Below are 18522 nucleotides of genomic sequence, written 5' to 3'. Positions count from 1 at the left end.
AGAGAGGGTTCACTTAGGAGTGCGTATTTAGAAATACCGATCTGTGGGTTTATTCTTCTATGAAGTGTTCTGAACAGATGTTAAGAAAATAGGAATCTTAGAGATATTTATGTCTAATGTTGTTTTTAACAGCTAAAGGTCAAATACTGTACTTGGCTGTACAACTGACAACTAGGAACTTAAGCGTCGGAACCCAGGGCTTCTTTACTGATGCTTCTGGCAGGTTACTGAACTTTTCTGCATCTAAACTTGCACAGAAATTGTCATATGAAATGAGAATCAGCCTGACCTGCTATTCTGTCACCAGTGCTGGATTTTCATAAATGTTTCAGAAAAAGGTGCCGAAGTCCTTGTTCATGTGTGAAGTCTTCTGTCCTTAACCAGAGTTTATTCTTAATCACTTAGAACTGAAAGGTGGCTTAAGCACTAAAGTATGTATCTCTTTGGAAACCACACTTTTAATATTAATTTCTTAATATTTCATGACTGGTGGTGTAAAATATTTTCTCCATTCTGAAAGGAAAATAAACTTTTTGACTGTCTCTGGGAAACTGTTACAGACTGAGGCATTTGAGAAATAAGAATTGTAGATTTTTAGCTGCTTGATTATTTAAAAAGTCATTTAATGTTTGTATAGTTTTGACGGTGTCCTAAAAATTAGAGAATGTTATGCTGCGAGGCACAGTATTAAGGAGCTGTAGGTGTACAGAATAAAGCCATGTTTTAAAAGCAGGTGGGGGAAGAGGCAGCAAAGTTGCTGATATGTCCTCTACTACTGTTTCACCTTTACTGCTATGTTTGTACCTTTGTTCTTGGAGTTATACATGTCCTTAAAGGCAAAGGACTGTGGACGTATGAAAAAAAAGCATCTGAAATGTCTGAAATAAAGGTGGCATGGATAGCCATGCAGTGTATCTTCAGCAGATATGCAGCTGAAGGTTTTACATGAGGTGGGGATTTAACATCTGAATGTTACACAACTTGCAAGAAATGATTGTGTCTGATGGTTTCTGACGAACCTGCCCACGCAGGCTGCCAAGAGAAGAGTAGCCTCAGAGATCCATGTGATCCTAAGCTTCCAGTTTTGTTTGCGGTGAAGGCAATGGGAACATTGTCATCTGGGTCATTTCCAGTTTTAATCAGACTTTTTTGCTCCCCCACAGCAAGTAGGAGTCCTGCCAAAGTCAGTTTAGTTTGCTGCACGGAGATGGGGATAAACAAATGTTTGTCACGCTGCCCTCTTGTCCGGTGCAGTGGACCTCCATCAGAAAAATCATTTGCTGACAAGAAGTTGAATCAGCTGGTAGTCACTGTGCTGGGAAGGGAGGTAGGAGGAAGAGCAGGGTTTAATTAACAAGGGAAATTTGCAGCAGGGGAACATGGAGATTTGTTTCGTGTCATCCTGAAAAGCGGAGGTGTAGCAAAAGAGGTCAAATGCAGGGTCCTGCACCTGGGGAGGAACAACCCCATCCATCAGTACAGGCTTGAGGCGGACCTGCTGGAGAGCAGCTCTGTGGAGAGGGACCTGGGTGTCCTGGTGGACGACAGGTGAACCATGAGCCAGCAGTGTGCCCTGGCTGCCAAGAAAGCCCATGGCATTCTGGGGTGCATTAGGAGGAGTGTGGCCAGCAGGTCGAGGGAGGTTCTCCTTCCCCTCTACTCTGATCTAGTGAGGCCCAATCTGGAGTACTGTGTCCAGTTCTGGGTTCCCCAGTTCAAGAAAGATGAAGAGCTACTGGAGAGAGTCCAGCGGAGGGCTAAGAGGATGGTGAGGGGACTGGAACATCTCTCCTACGAGGAGAGGCTGAGGGAGCTGGGCTTGTTCAGCCTGAAGAAGAGAAGGCTGCGAGGGGACCTAATATATACTTACAAATATCTGAAGGGTGGGTGTCAGGAGGAGGGGGCCAAACTCTTTTCAGTGGTGCCCAGTGACAGGGCAAGGGGCAATGGGCACAAACTGAGGCACAGGAAGTTCATCTGAACATAAGGGAGAACTTCTTCCCTCTGAGGGTGATGGAGCCCTGGTCCAGGCTGCCCAGGGAGGTTGTGGAGTCTCCTTCTCTGGAGATATTCAAGACCTGCCTGGACGCAGTGCTGTGCAGCCTGCTGTAGGTGACCCTGCTTCGACAGGAGGGTTGGACTAGATGACCCACAGAGGTCCCTTCCAACCCCGACCATTCTGTGATTCTGTAAAAGAAGTTTGTACAGGCAAAGCACTCCTCCTAGGCTCTGACCTACGATGAGCTAAGTGTTTCTAGTTAGGAAACACGCTTCGTTTAGGAGCCGACCATACAGCAGATCTTAACGCAATCCTTCAATATGGGTGACGTGCCAAGAGCTGTGCGGCTACGACCAGAGCACTTCCCATCTTGTGGGATGAACCTGATGCTCCTTGAGTTAAACCCTGGTTCTTCACACACTGGAACAGGTGCAGTATACCTGGCCCTGTGCTGAAGGTGTGTATCTGAGGGAGTAGTAGTTCTTTTTTCTACGCAGTCATTTAGTTAATGTAGCAAATTGTGGATGATGAAATAGCCTTCTCTCTGTTGAATTATAGATATAATTCTGTAAATATATGAGAGTAAAATATATACATTTTGAAAAAAAATTAATGAATTGAAAGCATATGTCCAAAGAATTTTGGAAAGCTGAGTCCCTGTATCTTATTTTGCCACTACACTCCCCTTGGATACACTCGGCTTTCGAGCCACGAGCAGAGCCTGCATACGTACGTGTATTAGCATGGAGGAGGATGAGAAGGTTCTACTCAGCCTTGGCAATCTTAACATTCAGCTTCGTGCCACATCATGAAGTTTGAACACAGTGTGTTTTTCTTAGAAGTCATTCAGTAATTTGGCATTTAATCCCAGAAGATATTTTACTTGATTCTTTGTGCTGCTTCCTTACAGAAGGTACCAAGTGCAAGCTTGTTTTGGAGGCTTTGCTTTAAGATTAGCTGGCTTGCCTGTTTCAGTCTCTTCTTGAAGTGCAGGTGGTGCCCGGTGTTACGTAGTGTTTCGTGATTCAAAGGTTAGAAAGCCAGAAGAGAGAAATGTTCTGTTTTAATTTTTGTGCTAATAATTTAATTCCATCAGTCTAGATCTGGCATTGCTGATGAGGAAATTGCTTAGTTAGACAGTTGGTGCCGTCTTAGGACAGGTAACTTTTTTTTTTTTCTTCGTCCACTGTCATTCTCTGTCTTCACAAGGAAAATATTCATCGCTTTTTTTGTGTGGACATTGTGTGCAAGAGGGAGGCAAAGAAGAATCCCGCTCCTCTCCTGTCCCTGGAGGTGACTGCCACAGTTAAGCAACCAGTTCCTTTCCTGAGTTTGTGAGGTTTTGAAGTGTCCTTCCTGTCATCTGACTAATAAAGACAATAATAACTTAAGAAGTTTGACTTGCTCTAATTGTTGAAAATAGAAGGAAATGGGATTCTTAAGATTCTCAAGTATATACAGTAGCAGTTTCTAAATCCCTCTGCTCTGCCGAAGCTGTTTAATACAGCCAGGAACTGATCCAAAGCTTAAATCGGGATGAGCAAAAAAGAAATGCGCCAAAAGCAAGTCTGCCATGTGAAGACAGGATGCTTATTAATTATAATTTTCCCTCTCTGTATGAAAGTGTATCTGTAAAAGACAGGTCACTTTTTTTTTTAAATTAGGTGTGAGTAGTATCTCCTGTGTTTCTCAGAATCCTGTAATTTTGAGTTGTAATTTTGAACTTAAAGAATACGTCAGCAATTGTTATGAGTCAGTGAACTGAAATCAAACGTAGCAAGTTTTAGTACTTGGGGACTTTGGCATGCGAGGTGACGAGGTGAATACTAGTGGAAAAATGTGGAAGACAAATATTGGGAAAAGTACGATGAAAGGCATGTGAGCCCCTAGGTGTGAAGCAGTTTCAACGTTAACCTGAAAAAGTAGTCATGGCTTCATGTTGGGTTTTGTCTTCGGATCTGATTTTTTGTGCGGTTTGACAAGATGGATAGTCAGAAGGTTTTAAGAATTTGAAATAAACCGGAAAATTGCTCAGCAAGGGCGGGGGGGGGGGGTGGTGGTTTTGCAACAAATTTCTTAAAATACCATGGTTATGTAGCTCATGAATAAACAGGGTGTTCCAGTGCCTCTGGCGACGACCTAGCTTGTGCCTTTTTCCTTTCCTTTTTGCTTGGATCTGAATTCCTGTCGGGCTGATTTTTGAGCATGTTCATTTATGTGAGGAGGCATCCTACAGAGCGGGGAAGCGCTGTCTTGGAGCATTTCCAGATACTGCTGAGGTGTTGCTAGTTGATCAAGCAGAATATGTCAAGTACGATGCTGCTTTAGCTTGCATTGAATACATGGATGTGTATCACTTCAGTACCTGAAGGTGAATTTTAATATTGTGAAAGCTGCATGGAGTCCTCTGGATATTGTTTCTGACACTTAGCAGTACTGCTGCTGCTGACAAAGGTGGCATGTGTTACAGATGATTGACTCATATCCTGTGTAGTTTAAAAAACAAACCAAAACCAAGCGTACAAACAGTCTTGGAAGCCACACAAATGCTACTAGATTTTTTTTTTTTCTTTTCTGCCAGAAGTGCGGAATTATGAATGGGTCAGATGATTTCTCCCCTCTTCACAATTGTTTTCTTGTGATAACATGCCATGCATACCGGATCCTGCGCTTACTAATCTAAGCTAATGTTTGAAGAGCACGGCTGGGGAGAGTCGTATGTCTCCGTGGATGAAGTCAGCTTCACCAAATTTTTCTGTCTGTTCCAGAGAGCAGAATTTAACTCGTTTTGAGTCCTGGCTCGAGCTATTAATGCAGGAAAAGACGACAGAGAGGATCAGTGCTTCTTGAAGATAAATAAAAGCAAGAGCAGCTAAGATGTTGAGATTTTGAATCTTTTCTTTTTCCACTCATAATATAAGAAGTGAAAGCAGCTAACAATCAGTAAAAGGTAATTTAGGTGTGAGAATCCTGTGTAATCTTGTAGAGGAACTGGGTGATTTTGCCTTAAATTGCCGAGTAGAATGAAGTGACACTTCTTGGCACAAGATTTTATTGAGCTTGAGTCCCACGCAGTTTTGATACGATCTCAGTACACGGTGTCTGTCGTAAAGATGTCCTACTTTGTTTAATGTACTGATCTGCTTTTTTCAACTTCCCTTGTGATTCTAATCCTTCCAGTCCAGCCTACAAGAAATATTGCAAGTCATACGAGTTTAGAATATGCAAAGAGGTTGATTGTAATTAATATAGAAATTATTTTGCTTCTAATAATCTTTAATGAAACAGGAACAAAGCTTAAATTGTTATGTGACAATGCTTGAAATGGAAGCAAAAATGCGCAGCAGCTTTTTTTTTCCTGAGCCAGTCTGTCAGTGACATGCTTTTCATATATTTTATTTAAAAATCAGAACATGACAAAAAACTTACATCCTGTACAATCAACTAGAATAATTCATTAGAAATATATTTTGAATCATTTTTCACAGGGATTTGTCAGGTTAAGCAGTCTACTTGAAGATTCAGTTTCTGTCCTGGTACTTATTTTCTGCAAGGTCTGCTAATAGAACTGGAGAATTTGCTTGGAGGGAGCTTTCGTTACATTCAAATACTTGTTAAAGTTTGCTTTTTGCCTAGACATCCCTCCTTTTCTGAAACGTGGGAGCCTCATTCTTTGTCAAGATAAGTAAACGCACCCCGTTAAAGTTGGGGTCTATGTTGCTTTTACTAGCTGAAGATCGGGCCCTAAGTGTGTTTGCTTTTTTTAATTCACTTTGCTGTTGTTGCTTGTGTTTTTAGTAAACTTTTTTTACCACATTTTGTCTTTCCTTCCTCTAACACTATGGTAATTGCAGATGTCATGTCTTTTCCTAGTAGGAAACAGAGGAGATAAGCTAAAACTAGGATTTCTTTCTTGTTTTTCAGCCTGTCCTTTTTTTATTGCAAAGGTAGATCCATGTGTTTAATCTCGTGGTGCTTCTCAGCTTTTATTTCTTCATTTTGGAAACACTGGAAGGAACAAATATTGAAATGCGAGAAGGAGAGCTATAGGAAAGGCAGCTCCTGAAAGCAGTGAAACTGGCTTTGAGCTCAGCTGTTGGGAAGATGGGTCTTGCAGCCTACTCAGTGCTGAAAATGGGCCTGATTTCAAATGGCTTTTGCACATAGTCACTCCCTGTCTTTACTGCGGCGTGTTTATCCTGTTTGTGAGGGATGGAGGAGCTCTTTAGTTTGTAAGGTTTTGAAGTAGGACCTGTTTTTCTAGTTCTTCTGGTAAGTAAAATCTAGAATACGTATAAAATTAACTAAAATAAAAGGCGCCTCTGTGTATTGATCTATGAATATGTGAAAAAACTTGCTGTCATCAGTAACAACAGATAGCTTTGTAGGTCCTTGCTTTTAAGGTCAGATACTGAAAGTTGTGAATGGATGCAAGCAAAACTTATTTACCGATGAAATGAAATTTCTAAGTTGGGAGGAAGTTTGAGGATAAGAATACAAATCAGTTACACAATGGAATAGGAGCTGGTACATGTAAAAAGGTAAGAAACCAAAATAGGTTCTGACTGTTGTCATAGGTGTCACTCCCAATCTTCATAATGTAGAGATGAAACTGTATTTTTGGTGTATCTGAGTAACAACTGTATTAGTTCAATATTTTGCTGAACTAATTTTTACCATTTCATCCAGAATGATTTGCTACTCAGTGCACAGTGCAATGTTCATTTACAAATTATACTTTTTCTATGAAATTTTTATGTGTTAGTAATGTGTGTTCTTTCTAATTTTGGCATCTACGGTATCAAGAAAATGAATGGTTACCTTGGCTTGGGGATAGGAAAAGAAAAAAAAAAGTAATACTGTCTTTATTTTTCCAATTTTAGGGTCTACTTACAGTGTGCTGTCTATAATGCCTTCTGATTCTGAAAGCAGCAGTTCTCTGAGTAGCATTGGTGAGTAAAGGACTGATGGAACAATTCAATGTGTGTGCCTGTTGGGAGCTGGGAGAACGGGTTTGTAAGGTTGCCTTTGGAAAGGGTAGAGGGGTTCTGGTCGTACAATCAACGAAGCTGAACTATACCATGTAAGCATGCGTCTTCACCAGGAGGTGTATGCCCAGTTGGTGGAGTGCAAGTGAAGCCTTTTCATGGGTGTATGCAGTTGTTGCCAATAAAATCTGTTACATTTGGATACATTAAATGATGTAACTACACTTTGAGTTACTTAGTAAAATGATGTAAGAGTGGCAACTTTAGGCTTGCACAAGTCTGTGCATATAAAAATATATAGGTGAGAGTATATGTGTATGTATATATTTATGTAGATGTGAAAACTGTAGTCAGAGTCAAAAACATTATAAAAATAAAAAAGATTATTAGCCAAGGTCATGAACTTTTAAACTTTTGGAAGTGGCTGCAAGCTTTAACCCTTTTATTTCCTGCATGCAAAGAATTGCTTCGTTTTTTTCTGTTTTTCAAGTTGTTGGGAAAGACTAAAATATTCAAAAGTTAAAGGTAAAAGAAATGTGGACAAAACACCTCTAACAACAAGATGGTCTTGGACTAGCTGTATTAGCTGTCAGTTTTCCTCTACTTATGCAAAGAACTTCTCTTGTGAAAACCACGTAAAAGTCATTTGCCTTGGCTGGGGAATGTAGGCTCTTGCATATTTAAAGTTCCAGTGTTGTGTCAGGCATCTGTAGACTGCCCTGACAGCACCAGGCAAGCCAGTTGTCTGCTTAAGGATGTGGGCAGACATCTGTTGCAGTCGTCCATCGGGTTGAACTTTTAACTCCAGCATGCAGGAACAAGATTTTAAGGTTGACTGAACTGTTTGCTGAAAGTGGCTCTGACATGTTAGTTTGGATTTTATCAAGATCACACTTGCATGCTGTTACCGGAAGGAAGGGTGTGGTTTAATTTGCTATGGATAAATTTGGGGCTGGAAATAGGAAGGGAAAAGTTCCTAAATTTTTAGTACTGCCAGAGTCAAAAAGAAGCCTTCCAAAGAATGAAGTTCCTCTAAGGTGAAATGCAGTAAGCTTGTGGAATAATTACATGAAGGGATGCCTGAGAAAGGAGAAGATGCAGGTGGTCCTTTCTAGTACCATGTTCCTGATTTTGAAAAGGAAAGGTACGCTTAAACTTTTTTGTTTGTTTGTTTGTTTGTTTGTTTTAACTTTTGTAACTTTGAATGCACTTTACCTGACCTTTTGTAGTTTTGGAAGTGAAAGTAGGTAGATGAACAGCTAGTATTTGCCATCACAAAGAGAATTTTTGCTTTAACAGTGACCACTTGCAAGCCACAGATAAGAGGTCTCTGTTTTATTATTTTTCTGTGGCATAGTATCCTATGGAGTGGGGATTCCTGTTCCTGAACACTTATTTAGAATTTGGCCTGTTACTTATGAGACATCCATTATTCCCATATATGAGTCAGACCTGAATTCTTTCCGAAGTATGTTTTGTTCATGGTTTAAAGTATTGAAGTTCGTTCTGAATCCTGATCTGTGCGTTTTACCTAAAGGGCTGTCCTTGGAAGTGTTTTATGCCTTTGGTGTGTGCAGTGATCAAAGTCATTAATAACCTAAAAATGAAGTGACCCGCTATTAAACAAGATTTGTGATCTAGTGTTCTCCATAGGTGTTTTTTTTTATTATTTTAATGATTAAAGTAAGTTTCGTGTTTAATATTTAGTACACTAACTGCCAGGGGAGTTCTTGTTTGAAGCTGGCATGTTTGTTTTATAGTCTGTTTATAGACTTGTTATTTGTGAGTGTCATTTTTTACCCCTATCATTTTCTCTCCCTCACATCTTGTTTTGCAAGAGGTAATATATTTAATGTGATCTAATATCAATAACGAAATTTCTTTGTGCAATAACCAACGTACCCTAACAGACATGTTTGCAATTCACTTCGAAGCTGCAGTCAGATTATTGTAATACTGACTGATTCGTTGAATGACAAACCATCATAACTGAAGCTGTTTGCATGCTAGCTCCCTGAAGGCTTCGTGTGACTTCGTTGAATGAAATCCCAACAAATACCGAGTTGCTGTAGTGTTTCAGGAATTTTACATACGTCTTCCCCCCGCTGTCCCCACCTTACGGGAATATATTTTCACGAGGGTCATTCTGTGCAGTGGAAATGATAGGTTTTTGCCTCTGAAACGAGCGCATCAGTGAAAAAAGGTAAATAGCTCATGGTCTGGAGACAATGTAAGCTTTGGAAAATGTGCAGTTGGATGTTGATAGTTATATGCACACACACATGCGTGTAAAGGAATATTTTCATTTCCCCACTCACACGTGCCTTCCTCATGGGGTAGAAAAGGGATCTATTTTATTATTCCTGAGTTGAAAACGCTGGTTTTCATTAACATTTAACAAATTTTTATTTCTGATCTGCCTTGCTTCTGTTTGTCAAGCAGCTCAGAAACATATTTATGTATTTGACCTGTCAGAGTAAATGAGAAGGGTGTTGGGGTCACTAATTAAGCCCATATGAAGAAGCAGAGAGTGAATCTTAGCATCTTCTAATTAGGAGAGATAATATAATCTTTTATTTGTAGTCTTTGGACTCCGTAATTCATAAAAATAACTAGAGAAGGATATGTCCATATGCTTCATCTTTTCTTCCCAACCTTTATCACCCTAGCTATTGTTGGAGGTGGCTTCTGCTGCCAGCGTTCTTAATTAAATGATCTTTCTCTGAAATACTTCCAGGTAAGCCAGTATGTTGTGAAACTGAGATGATTCTGTATGGTTTACAGCTATCCTGGGTTACAGAGTTAATTTATGAAGCTGATGTATATAACAAGGGTATTTTTTTTTCCAGAAAAAGGCCCTGATCTGAGAACTAAGCTTAAGTAGTACTAAGATGAGTGTTCTTACAGGGTAGTTCTAAAGAAAACACGAGCTCAGTCAAATAAACAAAACACGGTGTTAGGATTTGGAAAGAATGAGGGAAAGACAAGAGAACATTTTTTTTTTTTGTCACTGTATAAGCCCATGGTGTGCCCGAGTCTTGGGTACATTTGCAGTTCTGATTATCCCATTGAAAGAGAAGAGGGCAGCAGGTGTGGAGAGCAGCCGTAGTCCAAAGATAAAAGGAGAGCAAGGAGTGATGTGGCTTTTGTAATGTGACTCAGAAGAGTTTAGGGCTAGTCTGTCCCAGGTCCTGTGGTGTCATCCAAGCTTTTTTTCCTCTCTCCCTGCCTAGATGGGCTTGCAGAGCATGAGGGATGCAACGAGGATGAACTTCCAGCCTCATGTGCTTGTGGTAGAACAAGCAGTTGAGCGGAAGCTAGGTTTCCCACCTGTGTAGCAGCAGGGTAGGAATTGTGGAGAAGAAACTCCTCTTCGTAGGCTTATCTGTCTTGACCATAGGTGTATCTGCCTTTTTTTTTTTTTTTTCCCAATTTTGTATCTGTATGCAAAGAAAAATACAGTGACAGATCACTGCTCTTTACAAGTTTTTCATGTGTTTTTTCCTCACCATTCAAAATTGGTTTAGATGACAGCATTTTCTTTTTACTCTTATGCTTCCTGCCTTTTCTTTCCTATGTATTAATAAAGTTCATGCTGTGCATGTAAAATGGGTAGTTTCAATGGCACTGAGGGCAAATAGTCACTGTTAATTTCCAAAAGAAGTATGATATAAACTGTTGTAATCCCTGCATCCCACCATTGTGCTTCAGCCCTACCTTCTTCCCCCCAGAGGAACAAATCATCATTAGATTGTCATGCTCTCTCTCTGTTTTCTTTCTCTTTGCTCTTGGCTAATGACAAAGATTTTTGTGTGTAAATAGAAGCATCCTTCATCTGCCCACTCCCTGTGCCCGGCAGGCTCTCTGAATGGAGCTACAATCCTGCCTCTCTGACATCAGAATAATTATTTATGGAGATTCAGTGCCTGGCGTGCCAAGCATGGAACAACAGTGTCACTTAGGAATTGGATAGAACCCAGTAACACAGCTATACGTGACAGTCACTGGCTAGTCTCCCACTTGACTGGTCATGATAATGGAGGGGGAAAGAACATAGAATAAAGACCCTCTTTAAAAACAAGAAAAAAAAGAAAAAAAGTGTGCTGCCACTTTGCATGGTGCACTCATTTGACATTTATAATTTTGAAGATAAATGCACACCAAGGACTGAATTGAACTTAAATAATATAGTCCTGGACAACGGGCTCTAAGTGGTCCTGCTTGAACAGGAGGGTTGGACCAGATGTTCTTTCTGTATCCCAGCAGAGAATTTTTTGGACCTGTGAGGAAAGACCAAGGCCTGTGTTCTGGAAGATTGTAAATGATATAGCATCAGCCAAATATCACCCTACTGACCAGACTGAAATCTTCGAATTTGTTTGCTGTAGGAAGTAGTAACACGGCATCCTTGCTAGTTTCTGTGCATCTCTCAATTATCTACTCCCAATTTCTCGCTTTTAATTTTTGCTTTCCTTGCTCTTTGCTTCCAAAATCAGGTTCCGTTCTTCCTTTTCACAGTAGCCAGGTAAGTTATTGCTCTGGCCCACGTCGCCTAAAAATCCTCTATGTGTTGACCTAGCGGGTATGTGTCAAGACTTTTGATGCCCAATAGTACTTTTACAGCCACCAGTACCACACTACTGGCCTAAGCAATATGGTGCTGTGACAGGATTATAGTTTCTGGAATCGAGCTGTCTTTTACCTACCCCAGTACCATAATGAAACTGCAGAGTTTTCCTTTAGTGCTTTAACAACATGGTTCTTTGTCCCTCCTCAATGCACAGTATTTTTTGTTTGTTTAATTTTTAAGACACCAACCCCTTGCATGCAGGAGTCAGGCTGTGGCTCTGAGTATTGCCTCCATTTTGCTTTTTCAGGATGAGCTTTTAACAGAAAGGCATTGCATTCTCTTCCATTCTTTGAAAATATACTGAGATCCTGATAAGAGGATGGAAAAGGCCTTCTGTCTTTCCACGTGCATAACTTCCTTCTTTCCACAGCCAGATCTCTTTGCATTGTTTTGATTACACCTGTCAATCTTGTATCCTCTTGATTCCCCATTGCATCTTATCAGCTTTATCTTTTAACTTTTAACAGACTATTCTTGTTCCAGCTGTTCAGTTCTTTGCAAATGGTATCACTTTTTTAGTCATAAGTGTTTTTTTTCGCTCTTGACTGTTCGTATCACTGCACTGCCTTTTCCTAAGGGAATTTACATACCAGTCTGTAACAAATACTGCCATTGGCACTACAATTTTATGACTTTTTTCTTGCAGCCATCAGGTGGTCAGCTATCTGTCCCCACCAAGCTCATCCAGCTTTGACTTCAACCGACAGTGTTTCCTTGCTTTGCTAGCTTATCAGCCTGACAAGCTATTGACAGATAGTTTTTTACTAACTGCAATTCAGGTTGTTTAATCTGAGAGCCTTAATTCTGACTCCAAAGCAAACATTTTCCCCCGTCCCATCAGATGATGATTCCTTCCTAACAGCGTATAGTCTTTCATTCCCCATTTTCATGTTGGCCACTTTGACAACTGTCCTTGTATGTTGTTGTGATTTCAGTTTATTGCTTCACGCTTTCTGCGGCTGTATGTAACAAAGTAAATGTTTTCACTATTCATAAGAAGTGTTCAGTTGCAGGTGTGGCTTATGATACTCTGGCAGTCAAAAATAAACACACTTTCCTTGTCTGAAAGAGTGATTCATTTATTTCCCCTCTGACAGCCTATAGGAGTCTCCCATTGTATTTCTTGCCTTTTTTACTAACACAAACACAGAATTTATATTTGGTAAAGAGATCTCAACAGTTAACACAAACTGACAAAGGAAGAAGTGATGGTGTTACACCTGCTGAAATGGCACAGAGGAATGGAAAAGCTACTAGGAACACTACCAGTCCACCACATCAGAATGCTTTTCCTTCCTGCAGTGATTGCCTTCGATGTTCCACCTCCTCGCCCAACAGTCTCTGCTCAGAAGTAATTTTCCTGTAAAATTTGGCCTCAACGATTGAATGGAAGCCCCTTTTATAGGATCATTTCCTATGTGATTTTCTTGTCCTTTGATCTGAATAGTGCCTGTTTAGTGCACTAGAACCAAGACTTGTAACTTAGGAAATAAACACTCTCTTCCACAAACTTTTAAGTATTTTCACTCCCCTATTTTACTCTGTTCGTGAATCATGTAGATGTCTAAAATTGATCCTTAACCTTCTCTTAAGTAATAAGCTCTCTGAATAGCTTTAATGTGTTATCACTGACTTCTGTGGTGTCCGTTTCCAGGCAGCTATGGGTTGACGCGTAGTCAAGCACAACGTTCTCTCAACTTCTGTCACTTCAGAGGCGCCCACAAGATGCTCAGTGGATGCGATGCCCTGGTTAAATGAAAAAAAAAACAGTAACAACAAAGAAGTGAACTTTGATGTGTACTGATGCAGTCTTGGAAGAGGGCCATTGGGGGTTTTTTATGGTTTTGTTTGGTTGGGTTTTTTGGTTGGTTGTGGTTTTGGGGCGTGGCTTTTTTTTTCTTAACATTTCCTGTAACAAATCAATTTGAGTTACTTCTTGTTCCCTAAGGGACCTGCATAGATAGGGCTTGAGAACCACTAATGAATAGCTGACCACTTTGTGGTGCTTCGTTTGCTGTAAAATCTTTGTAACGTTTGGCAGCTCCCTGGAGGAACTGCTGAAGATCTGGTCGGCCTGTAATGATATGAATGGAAATACAGCGTATGTGAATGAATACCCGTCTCCTGCTCTCCAGACAGCATGTCTGGAACACGCTGTCTCTCACGACTCCCCGAGGCCCTTTATCAGCCTGTGCGTTCAGGAAATCCTGACGGTGTCAGCAGTTTTCTTTCGAGGCTATAAAACAGTATGGTGAGGCGATGCTCCCAGCTCCTCTGCCGGAGAAGCCGCAAAGGAGCGCGCGCTGGTGGACTCTCATCCCTTGGTCAGAGTGCAGTGGTCGACCTGAACAGTCGTCCCGCTTGAGCTGGGGTTGGGCCCTTTTGGCTCGGTTATGCTTTCAGTGTGCGGCTGGGAGCCTGGCAAATGTAGGGTTGAGCTTTCCCACCGGCGAGCTCCCGGACAAGTCAAACCCAGAAGCTTCAGCTTGGTCATGGTAACAGATTTTACTCTTATTGCATTTTAGCTCAGCAAAGTTGTGTAAGGACTTTTCAAATTGACATATCTGCCCCCTTTCACCTCTCGTTGCTGTTTTTGAGTATTAAGTTGTAGATTTTCTTTCATGTTGATCTTTCTAGAACCACAGTTCAGTTCTTTCGAAAGTCTTAAACTTGCTGAAGTTGAAAGTTTGTTTTACGTGCTGGTGGGTTTGTTCAGCTTGTTATATTTCACATTAAAACAAAGACCGAAGTGCTACCCATTCTTTTGTCCTTGTGTGTTACATGATCCTCACTGCTTTCATAACCTATTAGGTTTTCTGTCCGTCAAATGAAACTGTTTCCACAGTTCATTGTTTTCCCTTTCACTGTCCTTTCCTCAATGTGCTGCAGATTGTTTTTACTAACATGTGATTTCACCTGCTTGCGGTTCTGTTCTGTGCTCTCCGCTATTTCAAGACCACTTCAAAAGATGCATCTGAAGAAATGTATCTAAATGATAACTTTGGATATGTAATCCCATTCTAGTCCTCATAAATTATTGAAAGAAACTAAATATTTTAGCATGCGTTTTCCTGCAGCAAGCAGAAGTCTTTACTCCCTGCCCCTTCCCGAGTCTGGGGAGAAACCCTGTTGACCTTGCTTTGCAATACATCTTACAAGTCTTTTTTATGGTTTTCTGTCATGATTTACAAGGCCATAAAGAAGTACTATTCTGAACATCCATGTTGATTTTATTTTTCATGAAAGCAAATGATGAAAAAGGCTTGACTGTGCGATGAATAGTTTCCTGTTTGTTTGCAAGCGAGAACTGACACAAATTTAAGATGAGTTTAAAAAATCATTTTAAAATTCAGACATTCTGTTAGCTTGTGACAGATTGCCTTTTGAATTAGTTGAACCTGTCATACAAGTGTCTTTCTCACAGTAATGGGTTTATTATAATTCAAAATATGTTAATAATATTTCTTAAAAGTAGCTGTTTATGCATTGGTACCCATTTCCTACCTCAACGTTATATTGATTTGGCATTATGGTACATCTTGGTCACGTGGACAACCTTCCTAGCCCTGTTTCTCTTAAAATGTTCTCTTTTTTTCTTCAGAAAATGTGCTACCTTATCCCCAAATATAAAGCTAAATGAGCAGTGCTTTCCGTGTGCCTGTATTATCTCTTCAGTCATTGTCGATTAATCATCAAGAATTGTATTTATATGTACTACAATAATGGATCTTTGTGGTTTCTGTGAAGTCCAGTGTTTGGACTATAATTATGGAAGATAGGACTGCTCCAGTTTGTTTTTAAGGCTTTTCTTTTCTACGTGTGATGGAAATGGTGCAAAAATCTTGCTTTGGAGTAAGTCAATGCATACTCAGGACTTAACACACGCGTGCTGCATTATGGGCAAAATGCATTTTGCCCTCACAACGTGTCCCTCGTGTAGGCTGTTTCGGGAGCTGGTGGGGCCCGTCTTGCCTGGAGGCAGACCAGGGAGGTGACTTCCGTACGGTTGGGTTCTCAGAGCCCAAGTGCAGCTTACATGTAAAATGAGTGGTGAGGTGTCCTGGGTTTGGCCAGGACAGGGTTAATTTTCACCGGACTCCAGGAAGGGGCACAGCCATGGGGTGGGGGCTGACCCCACCTGGCCAAACAGAGCAGGGTATTCCATACCATGTGATGTCACGCTGGGTTCCGGGGGGGGGGGGGGGGGGGGGAGGGGGCGGCGCGGCGGGAACTCACTCTTGCGGCTCGGGAGCGTGCGGCGCCGGTGCGGTCTGAGAGAGCGGGTGTGTTTTTGTCGTGTTTTCTCCTTATCTGTATCGTTGTTGTTCCTGTTTCCCTCTGTTTGCTGTTCTGTTAAACTGCCCTTATCCCGACCCACCGGTTTCTGCCTCTTTCTTTTCATTCTCCTCCGCACGCCGGCGGGGGGAGGGGCGTCCGCGTGGCGCTTTTGTTGCCGGCGGCAGCCAAAACCAAAACATTAAATTGGCGCCCAAGCGTGGGGCAGGGACAACGGCAGGGCTGAGCAGCGGGTGTTAAAACTGTTTTCTTAGATTTGCTTTAATTTTGTTATACGCGTTTTTCTGTGTTAAGTAGTCGCCGGTAAAAAAGAAAAAAAATGTTTCTGACTTTGATCAAGTGGCTCTGCTATGTAAATCCGTACTTGCACTATGTGTTCATTGCCATGCTGTTCATCATGGCTGGGAAAAAGATCAGGATGATGATTTTCGTCTACTGTACGATATCGACTTATGACATGATAGCATCACTGTGTATGAAATTAGGCTTGTATTTGCATGCGGCACTGCGGTCATTTCCGTACCTCAGGTCCTATGTCTTAGAATTTGTGAATAATCAAACCCAGTCTGTGGGGAAAACCGAAGGGGATACCTTCCCCCACTCTTTCGCCCCCACTCTTTCCCTCAGGCTGGTCCTAACGGCTTTTGAGAATTTCGAGTACCCGTGGGATGCTCAGGCCAGCACTCTCCTTTTGTTTTGCCTCCTGAATGGGTTTCAGCTTTTGTTTAGGGTTAAGCAAGTCGTTAAGAACATCGTGCAGGGACCTGCCCCGGGGCCGGATAGCTGTGAGTGGCTGGGTGTGTGGGACAGCATGGGCAAGTACCTAGGGCAGTGGACACCCCCGATGTTTTTTAAACTCACCCCTGAGCAAGTACAGAATCTGGAAAAACTAGTAAAATATCTGCAAAAAGTGTGCTGCCACCCTGGGAACTCCAGAGAGACACAGATCACAGCAACGTGCTGGGGTCTGGCCCATGCCTACCGAGCCATGTTCAACCTGATTCAGTGCCCTAAAGGGGAAAGGGGGGGAAATGAAGCGGCAGGCACTGCGACTGGCACTGCCCCCCCAGCCAGCCCTGCAGCCCCTCCAGCCCAGTAGGCAGTCACAGCCCCCCACGCACCACGGCTGCTGCAGCCACTGGTGTGGTCCCGGCTCCCCTGGCGGGCACGGCAGCTGCTGCAGCCAAGCAGCTGGGATCCCTGGCCAGGGATGGGGACATTGACAAGGCCATTGGGAAAAAGGAACAAGTCCTCAGCCTCTGGAGGAGACTTCTGTCAGGTGTGAGGGAGAGGTACCCCTTCAGTGACGATTTTGTATGCTGTCCTGGCAAGTGGACCAATATGGAAAGGGGTATTCAGTACTTGAGGGAATTAGCTGTGCGGGAGCTGGTTTACTGTGACACAGACGATGAGCAGGTACCCACAGACCCAGATGAACTCCAGTGCTCACAATCCATGTGGAGGAAGTTTGTGCGGAGCGCACCATCCTCATACGCCAACTCACTGGCAATAGTAGACTGGAAAGGTAAAGAGGCACCAACAGTGGATGAGGTGGCTGTCAGGCTCCGGCAATATGAGGAAAGTCTCTCTTCCTCCCTTGTCTCAGCTGTGGAGAAAACTGGTCAAGCGACTAGACAGGAATATGTCCTACTCCCCACCTGTACGGACCAGTGTCTCAGCTATTAGGGGCAAGCGTTTCTCTGCTCAGGAGAGGGAATACAGAGGCTATACACCCCGGGGCACCCTGTGGTTTTACCTGCGTGACCACGGAGAGGACGTGAGGAAGTGGGATGGAAAACCCACCTCAAGTCTAGAGGCACGAGTACGTGAGTTGCGAGGTAAAACAATCACAAAAGGGGATTCTGTTAGGAAAAATGCCGCTCCAGTTTCCAGCAGCCAGCTCTCCAGACCAGGTAGACAGTTTGACCTTGATTCCGATCCTCTGGAGGGGACCTCCAAGTCATTTTTACAGCAGGTGAGCAGCAAATTCTCTGACGAGGATTAGAGGGGCCCTGCCTCCAGCCAGGTGGAGGAAAGGGACAACCGTGTTTATTGGACGGTGTGGATTTGGTGGCCTGGCACGTCAGATCCACAAGAGTATAAAGCTCTAGTGGACACTGGTGCACAGTGTACTTCAATGCCATCAGAGTTCAAAGGGTCAGAGTCCATTTGCATTTCCGGAGTGACTGGGGGGTCCCAAGAGCTGAGTGTACTGGAGGCTGAAGTGAGCCTCACTGGGCAGGACTGGCAGAAGCACCCCATTGTAACTGGCTCCGAGGCTCCGTGCATCCTTGGGATAGACTATTTTAGGAGAGGCTATTTCAAGGACCCAAAGGGGTATCGGTGGGCTTTTGGCATAGCTGCTGTGGAGATGGAAGAAATTAAACAGCTGTCCATTTTGCTAGGTCTCTCGGAGGATCCTTCCGTTGTGGGGTTGCTGAGGGTTGAAGAACAACAGGTGCCAATCGCGACCACAACGGTGCACCGGCGACAGTATCGTACCAACCGAGACTCCCTTCTCCCCATTCATCAGCTGATCCGCCAGCTGGAGAGTCAAGGAGTGATCATCAAAACTTGCTCACCCTTTAATAGTCCCATATGGCCAGTCA

The 18522-nt window shown here is 42.6% G+C and overlaps 1 protein-coding gene across 4 annotated transcripts in view; it reads left to right on the top strand.

Moving 5' to 3' along the window:
- The window catches only part of DLG5 (discs large MAGUK scaffold protein 5), a 117275-nt gene that overhangs the window by 33154 nt on the left and 65599 nt on the right, over positions 1-18522 (top strand). For 3 of the 4 annotated variants that reach the window (XM_075422943.1, XM_075422942.1, XM_075422946.1), the window contains exon 2: positions 6883-6951. The exons of the other annotated variant lie outside the window; for it this stretch is intronic. In XM_075422943.1, the coding sequence (XP_075279058.1) occupies positions 6883-6951 (69 nt within the window). The remainder of the gene's footprint in view (positions 1-6882; positions 6952-18522) is intronic. 4 annotated transcript variants of the gene reach the window in all.

Source organism: Opisthocomus hoazin, chromosome 6 (genome assembly GCF_030867145.1).
Source record: "Opisthocomus hoazin isolate bOpiHoa1 chromosome 6, bOpiHoa1.hap1, whole genome shotgun sequence".
Taxonomy (NCBI): Eukaryota; Metazoa; Chordata; class Aves; order Opisthocomiformes; family Opisthocomidae; genus Opisthocomus; species Opisthocomus hoazin.
Note: the sequence above shows the minus strand (reverse complement) of the source record. Positions and strands in the feature narration are given on the sequence as shown.